Source organism: Canis lupus, chromosome 1, assembly GCF_011100685.1.
Source record: "Canis lupus familiaris isolate Mischka breed German Shepherd chromosome 1, alternate assembly UU_Cfam_GSD_1.0, whole genome shotgun sequence".
NCBI classification, from domain to species: domain Eukaryota; kingdom Metazoa; phylum Chordata; class Mammalia; order Carnivora; family Canidae; genus Canis; species Canis lupus.
The window spans coordinates 11,828,223-11,848,270 of NC_049222.1; the positions used below are offsets into that span (position 1 = coordinate 11,828,223).

Here is a 20,048-nt window from a genome sequence, read left to right on the forward strand (position 1 = left end):
ATGGTCATTTGTTTTGACTAATACATTCTTTCATCAAAGCAAATGTGGCTTTGCCACATTAGTGGCACTAATGCCACTAATGCCATTAGTTTGGTGCTACCTTCAAGAAAACAAAAATAAGGAAAATATTACCTTTTGTATAGTAATGATTCCTTCCTGTGTATCTTTGTCAACAGAAATCTTGAAAATCCCTAATCCATCACCATCCACAATTTTGTATTCCATTTCAGCATTAGCTCCTATATCAGCATCAGCCGCTTTGATTCGGGCCACAACGGAGGCCACTGGCAATGACTCTGGGACGTTATACTGGTAAGACCCTGTAAAATTCACAACAAGAAATGAACAAACTACATGAAAGCTAACCATTAAATACTTAACTATTTGGCGGTTTGCATCACCTCCGCTTAATGTCTTTTTATATTTTACTAAAAAAGATGCTATAGCAATAGGAGATAAATGACAAGTTTCATATAGACTCAAGAAATTTCTTGGCAATTATCTAATAATAATTAACATGTGACAACAGAAACAGCCTGAAGAAAGCATGATAAGAGCCTCCGTTCCTGTATGTCATGGTGAGAAATAAGCTATTTTCAATATTAAAATAAATTTAAACTAATCATACATGAGATTAACATATAACCATTAAATCTAAATAATTAAAATATAATTAATATAAATATTAAAAAAACAAAAACAGTATAGCTTAGGCTTCAAATGGGCAAATATGAGACTAAACAGTTCTGATTACTTATCGTTAGGATTTACATAACAGTGTCTTTTACTAAGAAAGTTTCAGAAAACTGGACAAGGGAGTTGATGAAAGACCACATTTGTCTTGTTTGAGCTCATAAATTTATCAGGAATAGGAGTTATCTCTGTGGGTTGTATGTAGAACTGATCTGGGACAACAGCCCAAGAGCAGAGGCAATACTGTTTGAACAGAAGGAAAGAAAAGGAAAATAGAAAGAGAAGCTTTTTAACTTTCTTTTGTAAAAATTCCTCTTCACCATCCTGCAAGAAAAAAAAAAAAAAAAAAAAAGCCTTGGAAAGCAGATGACCATGAATCATCCCTTCGAAACTAGGAAACTCCTCAGAATCATTTTTCTCTAATCATCTGTTTTTTCCTGCTTCCTCCACCTATTCCATTCCCTTCTGGTTGTTAAATGCAGTGTCTTTTCACTTCTTTGTGAAAAGAAAAGATTCTCTTTGAAGGAGCAGAAGAAGGAAAATGTATCCATATGAAAGGACCACATTTTCAGCTCAGAATTATTATTATTAGCAATTTTCTAAATTTTGTGAACAGTCACTGATTAAAAAAATAAAGACAAGATATGCTGATGACTTTTGAGTGACCCTTTTCAGACATCCAGAAGCATCCTTAGTAAACTCCAGAAACTTTAAGGATAGAATATTAACTACACATGGTAAAAAGAAATCCTGTAAAAATGAAAAACCTCATGACATATCCTTGGCTTCCCTCACTTTAATAAGTATGAGAGTATCTAATAAGCTAGAAAACCTGTCCTATACCTTAGCAAATCATGACAACTGAAATAACAAAAATTCTAAGGTATCAACTCCTGTCACTCTAGGCTTAAAGAAAAATAGTTAATTTTATTATGAGCCCAATATCATTACATCATTGCTTTGCTTATTCTACAACCTTCCTCTGCTCTCCCATCGTAAGCTATCAAGAGCACAATTAAGGATAAGTTCATTTTTTTTATGAATGCTAAACTTAATTTCACACTTTATTTTGTTAGGAGGTATTACAATGTCTGTAGTAGAACTATTATAAAATATTGCATATTAAAATATGTAAAATAAAAATGAAACATCCAAAGATGAAGTATTTGCAGGAAAATACAGTGACTTTCATATTTGCAGAGAAAGCTTCCTTGACATTGTTCACTTCCAAGATCTGTTTTTGTAAGGGAGCTTAATTACTCATGACTATTGAACAAATGTTTTAGAGACATCAGAGTCTATACAATTTCCTTATTTCCCTGAGCGCTATAAAGAAATACCACATACACTTATAAAGAAGAAAGAAAAAAACCTAAAAGAGAGTGAGATGAAATGCTTTTCTATAATCAAGGCATTTCTACCTAGAATTATTTTCCCCTTTTGTCATCTAAGTCAAAAGCCATTTTGGTCACAGAAACTAAATTGAGGGCATGTGGTTTTCTGGTTCTTTGAATTGACTTCTTTTGAAACAGTGAATGTTTGCACAAGAAAGAGACGGTAAAACTGCTAAAGGAATGTTTAATGTGCATGAAGCAGTAAAAAAAAAAAAAGTGTGGAATATAAAATGAAAAAAAGTTTAGCGCTCTTCTATTTTTAGCTTTAAAAACAAATCAATACTTTTAGGGGCACCTAGGTGGCTCAGTGGGTTGTGTCTGCCTTCTGCTCATATCATGATCCTAGGGTCCTAGGATACAGTCCTGCTTCGGGCTCTCTGCTCAGTGGGGAGGCTGCTTCTTCCTCTCCCTCTGCCTTTCCCTCTGCTGTGCTCTTTCACTCTCTCTCTCTCAAATAAATAAATAAAATCTTAAAAAAATAAATCAACACTTTTAGTGTACAGAATACATGATATGCATCTGAATGTTATAATTGGCAAAAAACCTTATAACTTACAAAGAACATCTTAGAATGAAAAGATGAATATATAAATAAACTTAATAACTGGTATTAAGAATGAGAACCAAAGAAAAAACATATTATATTGAAGACAGAAGTAATACAAAGACAGGACTGCCTCTTTTCACTTTCAATACCCTTACTATTCTACATTTCTGAATTAAAACCATCCCCCGATAAAACAAAACTATGGGAAAATGTAGTAAGATAATCACTTGTTTGAGAAATATTTGGAAAAATTTCCTTTCAAAAGACAGTTCCAGAGGTTGGCAATGAAAGTGAGGAACTTGCAGCATTAAACAAAACAGCTTACTTCGAGGAAAGCGAGGTGGGTTATCATTGACATCAGTTAGGGTCACCGTGACTGACGTGGTTCCTGAGAGTCCTCCATTTTGACCAACCATATCCTTTGCCTGAATAACAAGCAAATACTGGTCTTTAGCCTCTCTATCCATGTTTGGAAGGGCGGTCTTGATGACTCCTGTAAAATTTCAAATCCCAGTAAAACGCATCATGAATCATTGCATTTAATACTATTGAAGAACACTGATACAGGTAGCAAGTCACTCCTGAGTTCCTGCCATTTATTGTTTTATTTTAAATAGTCTTAAAGCCTATTCAAGACCAAAGGGACATAATAATTGCATATGTGATTACAAAACACATAGAATGCTGTAATATGGAAAAGCAGGGCTTCTCAATATTGGATAGAGAGGATTATCTTTCAGTTTTATGAAAATACGGTTTGGAAATACCAACTTACAAATAAATAACATGAACTCCTCACCTAGAATAATGCGCAGTCACCTGTCAGGTACATGACAATGGAACTCTCCTTCTCTTTCACCCTCTCCAACAACTTAACTCCCAGGTGATGTGATATCACTATAACCTTTCAGTTATGGTTCCTACTACCTCTTTTTGGGCAAAATGGCTGAAACAGTCCACAAAGAAAAAAATAGGAGTGATTTATGTTTAATAAGAAAAATACCATTCCAAACTATGGTTATGTTTGTGGATGCGGTTATGAGATGTAGGATGATCTCAAGCCGTATGGAAAGATCTGAGAAAAAGTATTAAAAGTATTAAAAGATGAGAACGACTATGTTAATATAAATCAGGAACACTGAAAGCATTCATGTGTTTTGTTGTTTGTTTCTAATCAATTGCACTGAATATTGATCACTCTTAGGGCTTCAGTGTATGAGAAATAGATTTCAGAGTTCCATTTTGCTCAATGGGGAAACTTGACAGAATAATTGTGGAGCAGTGAATTAGTTGTATAATTATTTAATTACTGCCTAGGTATATTAGGCAATAATATTTAATTATGGGATGAAATTTAATTTAATGTTATATGTAAATACATAAAATGATATATATATACCTATTACACTTAGTGTATGTACATAGAGGTGATATCAAATAAAAATGTATTTAATATTGATCAATATAGACCTTGGAACTAGCAATATGAGGTCATCTTTACTAATTAAATATAAATTCAGAATTCTACTTAATTATTTCTTGCAATTTCATCTTTTCCAACAAAGACTGTCTTATCTGTCCACCTAAGACCAGAGATGGAAAGATATCTAATCTATTTTATTAAACAGATTCTACTTTTTATGGGGAAGTCAATTTTAAATCCTCACTGATTCAGACCTGAGGAAGAGAAACTCTAATATCATGGACTTCTCAGTAGCAAAACCAAGTTGCTTGATAAAAGATGGCTCTTTGGGGATAAAATAATTGCAAAAAAAACTATTTAAATTGGGATGAAAGTTCTTTCTTTCTTCATATTTATTTTTTCCCTCATGTTTAGCATAAAAATGTCATATCCTCCAAATTTATAATCTTTTAATAGCTGCCAATTTAAATCGTTTAAAGGATGATTATTCAATGTACACGTAATAAAGGTGTGCTATATGTTGCATATAATATGTGCTATATTTTATTTACAGTGTATGTTATATCAAGTATGAGCCTAGGAGAAATTATATGAGGCCTGCCCTAAACTTCATAATACTCTACAGTTTGGTAACTATTCTAGGGGTGGGAAACAGATGAGAAAAGCCTTTCAAGAGCATAGGAAAAATTTAAGCAATTTGTTATTAGTTCCCAAGATTCCAAGTTAAACAACACTCATACTGTCTTAAGTAACCATATTTTTGTTTAGTCTAAGCACTAGCTATCAAACACAAACACACCCACACACATACCCAGATCAACGACACATCAGTATTTTAAGTATTTAAATTATACCTTTTTGATTTAGGACTACTCAAATTTTTTTGTTTTAAAATATTGACTACTCTTTCTTACCGGGCAGTGTTGATACAAGCACATAGTAACACAGGCTCAGTTAAAGTTCCCCACTGAATTCTTTTGGTGATCTACCCACTGCTTATAGTTAGTATGTGAAATATCAAGGCAACATGAAAATTGTAAGAAATAGTCACATACCAGTCTGGTTTGATTGACTAGTGTCTAATAAATATTCTTACTGTCATAATGACTCCATGTGTATTTCACATTTGTTCAATACTTCTGTTAACTGTATAATACAATGAGTGCTGATCTCAGTAATAATGTTACTGAGCATAAACAGTCTTTGTCTAAGAATTCTGGTACTTACATCTAAGTCTTTGTCTAAGAATTCTGGGACTTACATCTCTCCATCTTTTTCCTTTCTTTTGTTTCTGATGTTAATAATCCTTTTGTGTAACTTCTTTTTAAAAATATATTGAGGATTGGCTCTTTTGATCACTATCATTAAATGATAAAATATTAATGAGTTTTCTTTAGAATCATTTCCTATTTGTTCAGGTTCTTTATTTTTAATGTCTGTGCATCTCATTTTTCCTTCCAATATCAAGAGGTACAAGTGAGCTTTCATCTTTATACCTTTATGATGATGGAGAGAGCCTTACTATCTCAACTAATCAGCAAGGAAAACACTGCAGCCTCATCCTCTCATGGTTTTGCTTGGTGACATTATTTTTGTAAGGAAATACAACATTATTAAGAAAGAAGTCTGGTAGTCAAAGTTACTTATTTTTCACACCTCTAATTGTTGCTTTACAAGTGATCTTATAAATAGCACTTTTCCAAAGTAAAAGTCATCACAAAGTTTGCAAAGTAACCAGGTGGCAAAGGTAATTTCCAAATATCTCAAATATTAAACATATTTTTGACAAGAATAGAATTGGGAGAGAATGAATTTAAATAAGGACATTCAAAAATAATAGATTTCCAGTTCCATGACTTTTGCTAGCTCTTTACTTTTAAGTAAAACTGGCTACATTTGGAAAAGAGTTCTCATGCACTGGATCTGATTTGCACTTTGCTATATATTATAAAGAAATACAGCAAATTGCTAATGCTACATCTCTAACGTGATAAAGGCCAGTCTTGTTTAGCCAGGTCCCTACAGGTCTGTGAGATTTCCATGGAAGACAACAACATTATTTAATCTCAATATCAGTCATTTTAAGCCACTTACGATGAGAAGAAGAATATATCCTATAGGTCCTTAGAAAGTAGATTAGCTCAGATTTTAAACTTCCTGAATGATAATTTTTAATAGATTATGTCACCTGACACAGTAACCCAGAACTTTCCATTATTTATAATACCCAGTCACAAAAAAGTGCTGTGCACTTTAAACATAAATTTATTATCACTATTGCTCAACAACTCTCTGGTATTTAGTCTGGGAATTATTTTCAGATGATTCTTTAATTTCCTAACAGCCACTGATTTTTTTTAAGCATATTCTTTTACCATGAAACTTCTGAAGAATTTATATATATATATATATATATATATATATATATATACACACACACACACACACATACACATATACATATATATATAAATATATACACACATATATATATACTAAATATACATATATATATATATATATATATATATATATATATATACTAAATGTAACAGATAAGAGCTTGTCCTGAAATCAACCCCTGTTTAGGGAACCAAACAATCACTCAGATCTTGGACTGGTCTCAGATGTCCACGCAACCACATGACCTATGTAACACAGGGCTACAGGGCTTCGTGTCGTGTGCATCTGAAACATATAGATGTACATAGTGACTCTCTTTCTATTAGTTTATATTCTTTCTAAATTTCACGTCTAAGTCTTATTTATATTTGGTCTGTTTTCCTGTAAGTGAAACAAAAAACAGAACCATAAAAAGTCAGAGAAGAACCAATAATAGCAAACATGGAAGCTTCTGGAACTCTAAACAATTTCAGAGTTGGTATCAAATATAGTATCCCTGAAGAAAGGACTCTTGGAATCTGTGAGAGGACATCTTCAGCCAGCAAGCCCAACAGGAATGAGGGTCCTCCTCCACAGAATGGAATGCATTTGAAGGGCATATTTGGGAGGGGGCTTTGTTATGAGATATTACTTATATAAAATTATGATGTAACAAGTGGTTATGTAATATATGATGCAGGTATTGTGTAGTCACACCTTTTAATGTTTAAGAACGAACTCTAAATGACAAGAGGTGTTTATCATTCAATCCATTTTTCAGGACCAGCTTCATGACCATGTGACCTGTGCAGGCACACAGGTGCCATGCTTTGTTTCTTGCCCTGTTGATACTATCCTATTAATTTTAGAAGAGAGGGTCTGCATTTCCATTTTGAACTGCAAATTATGTAGCCAGTCCTGCCATATATCAAATACTGAAACAGGGATCTGCTTCTTTGCAGGTTACAGAGTAGATGAACACCTTAGAATATCCATAAGCCTCCCAACAGTTTGTAGTCATTATGGAGATAGGTGGTGTGAAGCTTTGCAGCTCTTTTAATGTTGCCTTATCCTGCTTCTAGTGCCATTCTGTTTGCTTATTAACAACAAGTTGTTAGCATTGGCTTTTGCAGCTACTCACATTCTTATTTTATGGATGGAGAAATGAACATAGAAAATACACTTATCCTATGGTCTTTTGGCCTGTGAGTGGTGCCATAGGTGTAATATGTGATTGGAGGTTTTAGCCATGTTAGGTTCATGATGTGTGATTAATAAATGGTAATGGGTATTATTAACATTAAGAAAAAAGAAATCATAAGTTAACCTTATAGAAATGTACCTAACAGTGATTCCCTGTGCCTATTTTACAAAATCTTGGTTTAGCATATTTTCAGTACTTTTCCTATCAAAACTTTTACTTTCTTCTCAAAAACTCTTAGATTTAAAGATTCAGAAATTCATGTATTTCTCACACAGATAAAAGTCAGGCTGACACCAAGTATGAAGAATAAGTCAAACTTGATTTACACATTTCCATGCCCCTAAGGATTGAAAGCTTTCCATTTTTTTGTGAAAAAAATACATTTTCTTTGCAATAACACACTATCCATATTAAAAATTAGCAGAGAACAAAAATTCTCAGGATAACTCTGCACTAATGACTCTAGAAAGAGAAGTCCCAATGATTACCATAATTACAGTATGAAAAACTCTAAACAAAACAAAATAAAACTAACCAATTCATCTCCTACAATACACAATCCTTGAGATTCTGAAATTAGAATTAATTTGAAATACTAATAATGTGATCCCATGACATAGACTATTGTCCACTTGCTCAATCAGAGGCCATAATTCCACAGGACTTAAATAAAGACTATCATCTTGCCACAAAGCTAAAATCACACGCCAATCATTAGTACCAGCAAAATATTTAACCCTAGGGATTAGTACATGCTATTTCTGGACAGGTTATATAATGCAGGAATGTATAATTTGTGAGCAAATTGTCAGAAACTTGTCAATGTCTTTGGAGGCTTAAAAAGTAGATATATAAGGGAATGGGTGGGTGTCTGAATTTAGGCTTCTCAGATCTATCATTAAATCAACCACAAGTTTTACATTCATAGGATTCATATCATAAATCAAATACTTTTGTTTACTTCTCCTTCAAGACTTGCTTAATCAGAACTGTTTCTTCTCTGTTAGACTTTCCAGGTGGCTTCCAGACTCTACCCTGACTTTAACATAAAATATGCAAAGTAGTTTCTGTAAAAATTCTAATGGTGAGTTAGGATTGAATTTATTTTTCTGTTCATGCACATTACAACCACCATTCTCAAAAGACATTTAAAATATTTATCCTCCACAGTGATTTGAAATGAGTATTACCATTTATAAATATGGAAAACAGTATAAGTACCATTAAAATAATAATTTAAGGTCCCAGGCACTATCCAATAATCATGAACTTGGCTGTTTGAAGAATACTTTTCTTCATGATAAAGACAAAATTGTTACAATATGGAGAAATTTTGGATTTCATGGTGGTGAAGAAAATCAGCGACATAGGCCACCCATCTTCACACTCACCTCTCTTCCCTCCACAGAGAGCCAGAAAAGCAGAATAATGTTATTTTATAACCAAGACAACAGTGTTCCAAATTATCGTCTTACTTAAACTCTTTCAGCTTAAAAGTAAAATAGAACATCTAGCCAACCAAACGCATATTCTATCCAGAAAGTCTTACAACTCATAAAAAATATGTTTTTTCTTCTAAAATTAAAAAAAAATCACTTAATTTAGTTTTTTATTTAGCAGACCATCATCCTAATTGGTTTACTCAGGAAAATTAGTTTAAATGTAACAGACTCTGGCAGGATAAGCTGAACCTCCTACCTATTCTACTGTATGGCAGGTGGGGGTTTGGCTTGAGATTTACACTTAACTACATATGATTCCTACGTGAATTAGTTAAAGAAAGCAAAACGAATATAAAACTTGACATAAATAATAACATTTTCTTATGTAATCAGGAAAAAGCAGCTGAAATACTTTATTAGTATATCATACTTTAATTTTGGTAGAAATACTGATAATTGTAATAAAATATTCTTAGAAGAAGATGCTAATGTTTCTATAAATAATATGCTGTTTAATAGCACAGTACACATATGGAGAGAAGCACAATAGCAATGTAGTGTTTGTTTTCAGTGCCAACTATATTGAATAAAAATAACTAATATCAATTCTGTGCCAAGGTATAAATGATGACATTATAAGAAGAGTCAATATCAGTGTTTACCTGTCTTTGGTTCCACTGAGAAGTATGGCTGTCCTTGCAGAATGCTGTAGACCACTCGGGCACTGTTGCCATATGTAGGATCGTCAGCATCCGTGGCTGTCACTTGTACCACTGAGGTCCCTACATGCCAATCCAAAAGCCAGTGAATCAAAAACTTCAAACTGCCACAAAACAGAATGACTCATAGAATGCTGAACACGCTACATTAGATTTGTTTTTAATTATTTTCTTTTTTCTTATTTCAAAGCATATGAAAAATTGACATATTTTTTGTAAAAGACAAACCCAGAATGAAGATAAATGCTAATTAAGCCCTCAGAAAGATTTAAGGGATACAGAAATATGTTAGCAAAAAAAAAATAAGATTGATGATGCACATTAGGAGGATACTCAGAATTGGAAGGGACTCAAATTTTGGGCATCTCATCCATCAGGGTCAGGTAACAAGTTTTTATCAGGAGCAGTCTCTATAAGTCTCAATTACTGTCCAGAAGGCCGTGTGACAAGTAACAGCATCTTGACACCCAAGTCACTGAGGGGATCTCACTATTACAGCTGAGTAGAGCCAACAGAAAATGAAACTTCATTAATTGAATTAAAAAAAAAAATCTGATGGATCCACTTAACTGGATATTACGTAGCATCTCTTCAAGTAATAGTTTTAGTTTTCATTTGTTTATATGAATTGATTTAAAAGCAAAAGCATAAAATGAAAATTTAAACCACCTTCTCACAGGAGAAAAAGTATGGCAGCTTTAAAAATTGCATTATTAGTTGTTTTCTATATTTCATGAGATAGAATGTCCCACTGCTTCTTCATTTTACCATGTATTCACTCATTCCATATGGAAAGCATTTATTGTGATGTGTTCTTTTTATTTTCATTTGGAGCATAATCTTAAAAATGTTACTTGTGTTTACTTAATTTAAGCGCATGCTATTTTATCATTTATCTCCTATTGACAGGAATGGAACAAGTCTCTTTTTGTATTCTTCTAAGGTTTTAATTTGTTTCTTTTTTTAAATTTGTTTCTAATAATTTATTGAAAATGTTTTTAAATCTAACATATCATTTCAATATATTTCTAAAGAGATTTCTCTAAGTCTTTAAATAAGTCATCAATGTCCATTTTGTTACAAACCAATTGTCTTTTCCACACTATGGTTTTCCTTACCAGTCCCATCTTCTTTAAAAATGGGTGCATATTATATAGCTATAATATAGCTTTATAATAAAAAAAAGCTATGTAAACAGCACTATTTTTAAATTCTAATTTAAAAAAAATTGACAGACTTTATTGCACCCTGCAGATACCTGGTAGGACCGTATAGTGAATGATGCATATTTTAAAGTATTTTTAAAATTAAATTTTGAGTATTTTAAAATGTTAGAATTAATGGCATCAATATTCTCTAGTTTCCCTACAATGCACTATCTCTACAGCAATATTCACTCTCGTGACATACTTAAGTACTGATTTCTTACTTTATTGAAAAGGAAAGTGCCTTAAACAAAATAATCAAAACTCCTTTAGTAATTTGGTTGTATATGATTTTTTTCTAAAGTGTTCACTAAGAAATTTACTTTATACATACACATACACACAACACACATGCACACATATTTTTAAATAACTTTAAATTGTCCATGCTTATCTATGGTCTTCTGGAAATGAATGAATTATCCTAAGGGCTTATTAGTGTGTTTTCAATTTTGCAGTTAGCATTCAACGAAAAACACAGCCCTGAATATTAAACACTGAATGCTTGTGCTATATATACTGTACTATTTGGTTAGAATTAAACCCTTTGATAAACTACGAATAACAAAAATAACTTGTATTTGTGCATAATAATCATGCTGTTTCATATCAGAGTGGTATCACTGAAACCAAAAGTACAGCACATTATTTAGCCTCTAAATGAACAAAGTTCACATTAATCCAGTTCATATGGCTACACCCTATGGAGCAAAGGAAACCTGGAGCAAGCCAGTGAAGCATAGCCAACTTGCCCACATGAAAATTATGGAATTGCTCAAACACACCTCAAAGCTTCCCGTTTTTCTAAACATTACTATTTGTGGAGGACAATGTGCCTTCTCTTTTCTCTAAAACCTGCAAATCTTGTTGTGGCTGCTGTCTTCATAGCTGTTGTTCTTGTTGTTAAGCAACAGCCAGCAGCACTGAAGATGTGGGAGGTATCAAGAAAGTGCGAAGAAGCCTGTTTGGTCAAAGAAGTGCTCACATGTAAGCTAACTATGGTGAGATGCTTCCATTGTGGTTCAGAATTTTTCATGACCACAAGCATCTATTCTTCTGGTTCATTTTCTGTTTCTATTTCTTCAGCAGCCAGGGCAACGGTGCCCCATATAATTTTCATTCTCCCATCTGTTGGAAATTTAGGGTCACTAAATTGTGATTCCCCTAAAGGGCACACATAATACACATCTTTGCAATTCCACTTCCTAACACAGTAGATCTGTTGACTGAAGGCTGGATGGATGAAGCAACCTTTATTTAATATAAAACAAATCACACTGGGTAAAATGTTCGCCTGTTAAAAAACAAATTCAATTATTCTTTAAATAAGTGTCTTACTTCAAAACTAAAAATGACAGGAAATAAATATATAAATCAACTGGTCTATTTAAGCACCACAATTTTTTTTTTTACTGTTTTGTAAGATCATCTAAAATGACATACCAGCTGAAAATTATTTCAAAGGTATCTGACTACTTTACAACTGAGTTTTTATTATTTGACATACATAAAGTATATACCACACTCTACTTTCTATTTTTCCAGCAATGGAACAATGTGAAAACCCCTCTGAATAAAACAGCCTTCATGATTCTTTTCTATACCTCAAACTGAGTATCAACTTTGTTATCAATTCAATATAAATTTTCACGCATCTAACTTTCTGGAGAAATTACAAAAAACACGAGTGGTGGTGTGTGGAGGGACATCTGTGTGTTCAAGCACACTCTACAAGCAAACAGGTCAGCTTATCTAAACATTAGACAGCCCGCCTGAAACCTTGGCCACAGGATTCTTAGAAGAGCAAATCATTAATACTAACCAGGAGAGAGAAAAGATTCTCACAGGGCAGTGTCTGGAAGGATTTTCTTTTTTAAATTCCTAGGGGTACTTTTATTTTTTTTTTAAGATTTTATTTATTTACTCTTGAGAGAGAGAGAGAGGCAGAGACACAGGCAGAGGGAGAAGCAGGCTCCACGCAGGAAATCCGACATGGGACTTGATCCCAGGACCCCAATCATGCCCTGGGCCAAAGGCAGATGCTCAATCACTGAACCCCCAGGTGCCCCTTAAGCATTTATTAAATTAAATATCACACTGAAAAAAGACTAAGACAAGAGCAATGTACTGAAGATACAAATCCCCGGGGGAAAGGAAAATTTTCCAACTTTTCCATATAAATCAAGTAATGATTGGAATCATTAGATTTGGATGCTGGCTTTTAATGTCTCTCAAACTTTCCCCTCACCTTCACTAGAAACTGCTGTACCAACACTCCTGTGATTTTTTTTCAGCACCTATGATGATTTGGTTATAAAAACGAACCCCCCAAAATCAGAGACTGCCAAAGCAGCATGCTCTTTACTCACCCACTGGAGACATTTCGGGGACCCCCGCCGTGTACGGACCATCCAAGAATTTGGGTTCGTTGTCATTGATATCCTGAATCTTGATGACGAACTCGGACTCGGGCTCTACAGGCTTGTTGGTGAGCCTGTCCAGCGCCTGGGCGCGGAGCGTGTAGTAGGCCTGTTCCTCCCGGTCCAGCCTCTTGGTAGCATGAATATCCCCAGTGTTCTCATCAATAATGAAAATGGAACTTGCCCCTTCGCCTGACAAGATGTATTTGATGGAACCATCTCCTTTATCAACATCAGAGTGAAGCTGGTGAAAAATTCATGTGAGATGAGATTAACTTACAAGAGAGTCAGCGATATGGAGATACGTAAAAATAATTCTTATGTCAGGCAGCAGCACATGAAATTTTATTGTTCTTGGAAAGATAAGCTGATGCTTATTGTGCACAGCCGAGAGGCTGTGAGCATGTGTCAGCTTGCACTGGTGAGCAAGACAATTTCATTTCTTCCTGTAAACAGTCTCATTTCCAAAGGTATTTTCTATCATTCCCAAAGTTAGGAACTCGTGGTGGTGTTAATTTTTATTTGGTCTGTCCTTGCCAGTTTTAGCCATCTTCTTTGGAACAGAGCATTCAGTAAACATGTATAATCGGTTGATTTGATCTTACTCCAAGCAAAGGGACTCGCTATAGGACATGTGCAAATTTAGATCTAATAAAGTGTCTATTTAATATGCTTAGACACTCCCACATTCTTTAAGGACACCAGCCCCTCCCACCCTCTGTCCTGATTAACAAGTATGGATGGATGTCCGGTCACCAAATCCGCCTCCGGATCCTGTTCTAGATTTTAAAATTTGAAGCCGAGAAAAATTACACTGCTCTCTGAAGTAGGAATTTTAAATCAGTATGTGCCTGAGACTTCAACTCAAACCTTTCTTGAAATACCAAGAACTGCATTAGATTTGCATGATTAACCCCAGCAATCGGCGGCAGGGCCAGCTCCCACGGATTTGCATTTCGTATCTGGGACTGTCCCTGCTCTATGTCAGAACATTATGTTGAACAGAGGAACCTAAGGAAACTCAGACATAATTATACATTTTCCTGAACTTCATAACCTGAAAAACACAGGACTCAATCTGTCATCTCCATAATCTTTCATCCCCTATAACCACTATCATCTGGACTTCGAGTAATATGAATGCAAAAAAAAAAAAAAAAAAAAAACAAATAATAAAGGCCATTCATTGTCCTACAGAACTATGTTTGCATTCTTTAAAAGATGAGGTGCTAAGGACATAAAATACGGAAAACTACTTAGGGAAATGTGCATGTCGTGCATTTTCTACCTTCTGTGCTGGGTGTGGAGGGTACTGCTTTTGGCACCGTGACTTCTGCAAGTGATTCTTCCAGTGTACTGTCACAGCTGTGTCGATACTCTGCTCCAGGATACTTAAGCACCTGATTTCTCCCTTAGTTTCTATAGTTTTTATCAGGACTAAATCATACAAAAAATTGACCACTGGCACAAGTTATAATTTCGATTTGTTCAGTGTGAAATTATCTAGTGGATCACCGTACCGCGTGTTTATCACCCTCCATCTGGGAGAGTAGAGTTCTTGAAATAGGGCGAATTGCCTAATCTTCTTAAGTCATTCTCAGGGTTACGGTTGCCTCTGTATCTCCCTTGAAGAAGAAAGCTAGCTGGAACCACTACAGCTGGAATTGCTGAGCGCTTCCTATGTGTCAGGCACTATTCTTAATGTTCTCTACATGGTAACTCATTTGGTGCTCACATTGAATGACTTCATTATCCGCATTCACAGATAAGGAAACTAAGGTAAAGAAAGGCTATGTGCCTCGCCTAGGGTCACATGACCAGTGCTCTGTGGCTGCACCAGGATTAGGAAACATGGGGACTCCTGGAAAGCTCCATCTCCACTGTCTGCAAGACGGTCCTGCCTCTGGAGAGGTGCTGCTGTCCCATGAGCTGGGGCCATCAGAAGCTGCAGCAGAGGACCGTCCACCCCTGATCATCCCCCAAGTCATAAAGAAGCTCGGTGCTTTGAGCGGTTTCCATCAACCCACTTTATGACTCAGCAGAAGGGTTCTTTCTTGGCATTATGAGCAGCAAAACACTCGGCCACCTTCAACAACACAGAGCAAAGAACTTGGCTCCTGAGACAAATGCAGATGATGGAAGAAAATAAGCTGTTTTAAGCTGCTGACAGCTCAAGTACCCCCATCCACCCCTCTACACACTTCTCATAGCCACTCTCAGCCCATCCATGAGCCCCAGCCCCCACCCCTCCCGCAGCCCATCCATGCCTCTGGCTGTTAGAAAAGTCTACACGCCACCATTGACCTTGGTGTGAAACAACAGAGGAAGATCCAATGACCACAGGGACACTCAAGTGACATACAGGTGTGTCTTTAATCAAAGGCCTTCTACATCTCTAAGTCTCATTAGGGACTACCATTTATAGAACCAGCCCTTATGATTCATTTAACTAATTCCTGTCAACTAATTGCTGTTTCCATGGCATGGTGATACAATGCTCCTGTAGTATCCAGGTAAGGGAGAGAGGACACATTCCTTTTCAGTACACAACACACATTAAATTCCGGAGTTGACCTTCACCCTGCGCTCTGACACTGTGTTTTACATTACGTGGCATTGTTAGCTGTTCTCCATCACTGACAGCATAAGAGCTCAAAGGCAAAAAAAAGTTCAAGTTGCATGTTTCTCTAATCATTTGGAAATCAGATTTCTTCCTTCCTACCCCTCCCAAACACACACACACACACACACACACACACGCACACACACACACCCTTCTGTCTCTGGAGCTCTGAACTTCATCATCCTTCCTATCACTGACACTTTTCTACCAGCTAGGACCATCACTAGGCTTGTAATCACTGCCAGAATTCACAAGCAGAAAATTGCTTTGAGTGTCCTTGCAAGGTTAGTGTAAGCATCTGTAGTTAAAAGTGGATGACCAACTTTGAGATGCTTAAGATGGATACCTAATTATCAGATGCATTCAGACATTTAATCTGGGAGACTGTGCACTAATACTCTAATCTTAATAGGCAGAGTGAAACCCACGCTGTTAGGGAAAAACTATTATATTCCTCTACTTAAAAAAAAAACTGCTCAGCACAGAAAAACTTGCAAGTGCAGAACTAACAAATGGCAACTTTAAGTAAAACACATCTGTGCAGATGCTCTCGTGCACTTGCATGCACACGCAGGTACACACAGTCCTTGTCAATGACTACCACAGAGCAGAGAAGCACTATTGGCCACACACAAACTTATGCGCAGTAAAAAGCAAACAAGCATCCTTTGGTTCCACCATATGGCAAATGAAAAAAAAAATAAATGGAAAACAAATATCTGTACTCTTATTTTGGACAGAGTAGAACTTGAACTGTTCCATCTATTTCATTCATAAATACCCTGCTAAACATGGTCCTGTGATTAATCTAAACAAGAACAACAAAACCTTGATTCCTTATGTCACCACACAAAACTCACCTTTACTGCATGGATTCCTAAGTCCCCTTCAAAATATGTGTTGTGACTCCAAAGTAAATATTTACACTATCATCATCATCATCATCTTTACTCTTGCAAATAAACACAAACAATGAGGAGTGCACGCACATGTATGCACGTGCATGTGCGCGCGCACACACACATCTCTTAGCTGGGTCTAGCTCATGATGCAAAAGAATCAGAAGAGAAGGAGACACAATCAGTTCGTGTTTCCTCCATGTCACCCTGACAGCACTGTGTATGGTAACAATGTAAGAAAATATCACACTGTGTTGGAATCTTCATAAGCTGCATAAGCCAGGAATGGCAAGCACCCTTTAAATGTGCCCTAAAATGTAGTACGTTTAGCAACCCACTGTGGCTCCATCATCCTCTGCTTGACAGAACAGCTACCCATTACCCCATTATCTCTGATAGAGCAACTCTTCCCTTTCAATCTTGCAGAACAATACTAATTTAGAATCTTAAAGTCTTTCTTTAGAGCTATTAGAAAACTCTCCACTTATTCTCCATTTTGTGTGTCAGAAATTATCTCCCTAAAATGTACATTGAATTATATCACACCTCTCATCAAGTACTTTTAATTGTTCCCCAAGGTTTAGGGATGTACCCCAAATTCTAAGCATGGAGCTCCATGCAGCCATATGCTAGCTCCTTAGTCTCTCTTTTCCATCACATCTCAGAAGGCACTCTGCGCTCCGGGCATGTTGGATGAGGACCATGTGGCCCAAGCGTAGCAAGTTGCACCATCCCTTCCAACACAAGTCTTCCATCATCTTGCCTATCAACTCACATCCAGCCCAGCTCCCTTTTACTGAAGTCTTAACAATCTTCTCATTTTCCCCCATGGCATGCTGTTTGCATTTCTCTGATAGGATGCATTTAATTCTGCTTTATATTGAAAATTGAGTCTAGTTGTTTTCATATCCAATCCTTTCTTTAATTTATAAACTCCTTGAGAGCTGGGTTCTTTTTTTATCACCATTTTCCACATTCTCAATAAACAGTTCATTGTCTCAAATTTAGTAAATTTATAATCCACTTTGTAAAAGAGCAGTGCTTGTACTTCAATTTCTATCCTTTTACGTTTTAATAGCATTAGGCAAAAAGAAAACAAACTAAACAAAAAACATCCTGTATCTCTGGATTGTTTCCCTTAATGCTCTGACCTGCCTAGACAGAGCCCAGATAGCTCATTTTGTATGCCCATGGTACCATACGGCACATTGTTTTGTACTTGCACATTTACACATCTCTGTTCCCCAGGGGACAGAACCCCGTAGGGGCAGACATGCTTTCCTATTCCTGTTTCCCTACACACACACACACACACACACACACACACACACACACGGGCTGGTAGAGGGTTTTATAGACCTTTGGATGCCCTTGGATGGAAGACTCTCAATGTTCTTAACTTTTTTTAATCTACTATTTAGTTTTTAATTAAGATTATAAAGACCAAAACTAAAAACAGATCAATGCACTGCAGTTCTGATAATTTTCTTACATCTATTTAATAATCAACTAGGGCCTGATACAAATGACCTGGTCTCATACTGTCAATCTACCTTCCTAAAGAAGAGTCTGAATATGGTGAATAAATCTCAGTTTAGCAAAGACTAAGGTAAAAAAAAAAAATCAATTCAATATGTTGATCAATTTTTCTTCCCATTATGAATATCTTAATTCTGCTGGTTATTTGATCTTACAGATAACCTTGTCTTTCAGCACTTCCTCTGCAAAATGGAAGTAAAAAATACCTGTATTGGGACTTCACTGAACAATTGTGACAACTACTTGAGGTGATACAGAACACAACTCATTAAGGTAAAGCACTATAACATCAGGATTGTACTTTGTAATTTAACACACTAAATTTTCATGTGGCAAAAAAACAAGTAAATCTAGATGTAAGATGAAACTATTTGGAAAGAGATAATATTTATCATGAAAGCTTTGACACTAAAAAATAAAACACTAAAGTCAACAAAGGTCTCTGATCCTCACTGACCTACTTATGATGAAGATGGAAATAATTAAAGCTTCTATTCAATTTTCCTTATAATGAACATTTGAATAAGAAAAATGCAAAAGTCATTATTACAAAAATATAAAAATTCATACTACTACTACATCTGTGTACAAAAGTGGAGTAATGATGGCTGAGAAGCATGTTAATCAATTTGAGAATGATTGATGCTAAATATTAACAAAGGATTTCTAAGGTGACTTTCCTACCATTGGCTTATTATCGATACCCATTTTTTTAAAGTTTAAAAATACATTAACTGTTAGAACTCATGTGATTTATGAAACTTAGCAAGGTTAGAATTTTAAATGTAGAGGGCAGATTTAAACAATAACTGGTAAAAAATAAAACTGCTTGTATATACACATTCCAGGCAAGTTTTCTTTTCTCATTATGCTTTTTAATAGAAATCTTCCACATGCCACTGGATACCATGTAATTATCAAGTTGTTGAAGAAATATTATAGATGAAAACAAGTGTATGAGTCATTCTTTCTGGTTGAAGTATTTCTAATTTATAATTATCATTGTGGTCCAGGGTTATGGAACACAATTTACTTGTGAAGCATCTCTGATGAAGATGCATGGTTTAAAAACTAAAGGTACTAATTACAAAACAGAATAATACAGGAAAGGGATACAATCCAGGAAGTGCTTACATAAGGTCAAAACTGTCAAAAAAAGTCTCATTTTTTTTTTTTTTAGCCAACATTAGGTAAAAAGGAGGAACTACTCAGATTGTTTGGTTTGGTTTAGGTTTTTCTCTTTGGAAAAAGTCCCACACTAATTCAGTGGCCATGAACATTCATTCTAGGGGCTTAATACTTGCTTAGTAGTTGAGAGGTTCAACTGCTAGGTCACCATGGCAAAGGAGCCAGAAGCATGGCTACTGAATCTCCACTCTGCCTTTATTGTGATGCCTTGATCACTCTTAAATCATAGTTCATTCATCTGTTATAGACTAGCATCCATAAAGGTGTAGTCGGCCTTGCACATTAGAGGGAGGTTAAAATGTAGTGATGCATTTGGAAGTATTTTGTAAAATGTAACTCTCTATCCATATTTATAAGTTCACATATAGCA

General features: G+C 35.4%; 1 protein-coding gene across 2 annotated transcripts in view; it reads right to left on the reverse strand.

Moving 5' to 3' along the window:
- Positions 1 to 20,048, reverse strand: part of CDH7 (cadherin 7) — a 125,489-nt gene that overhangs the window by 59,370 nt on the left and 46,071 nt on the right. For both annotated transcript variants that reach the window (XM_038525835.1, XM_038525834.1), the window contains exons 3-6: positions 13,379 to 13,673; positions 9,748 to 9,867; positions 2,960 to 3,127; positions 133 to 320 (exon numbers count right to left, since the gene is read on the reverse strand). In XM_038525835.1, coding sequence (XP_038381763.1) covers positions 133 to 320; positions 2,960 to 3,127; positions 9,748 to 9,867; positions 13,379 to 13,673 — 771 coding nt within the window. The remainder of the gene's footprint in view (positions 1 to 132; positions 321 to 2,959; positions 3,128 to 9,747; positions 9,868 to 13,378; positions 13,674 to 20,048) is intronic.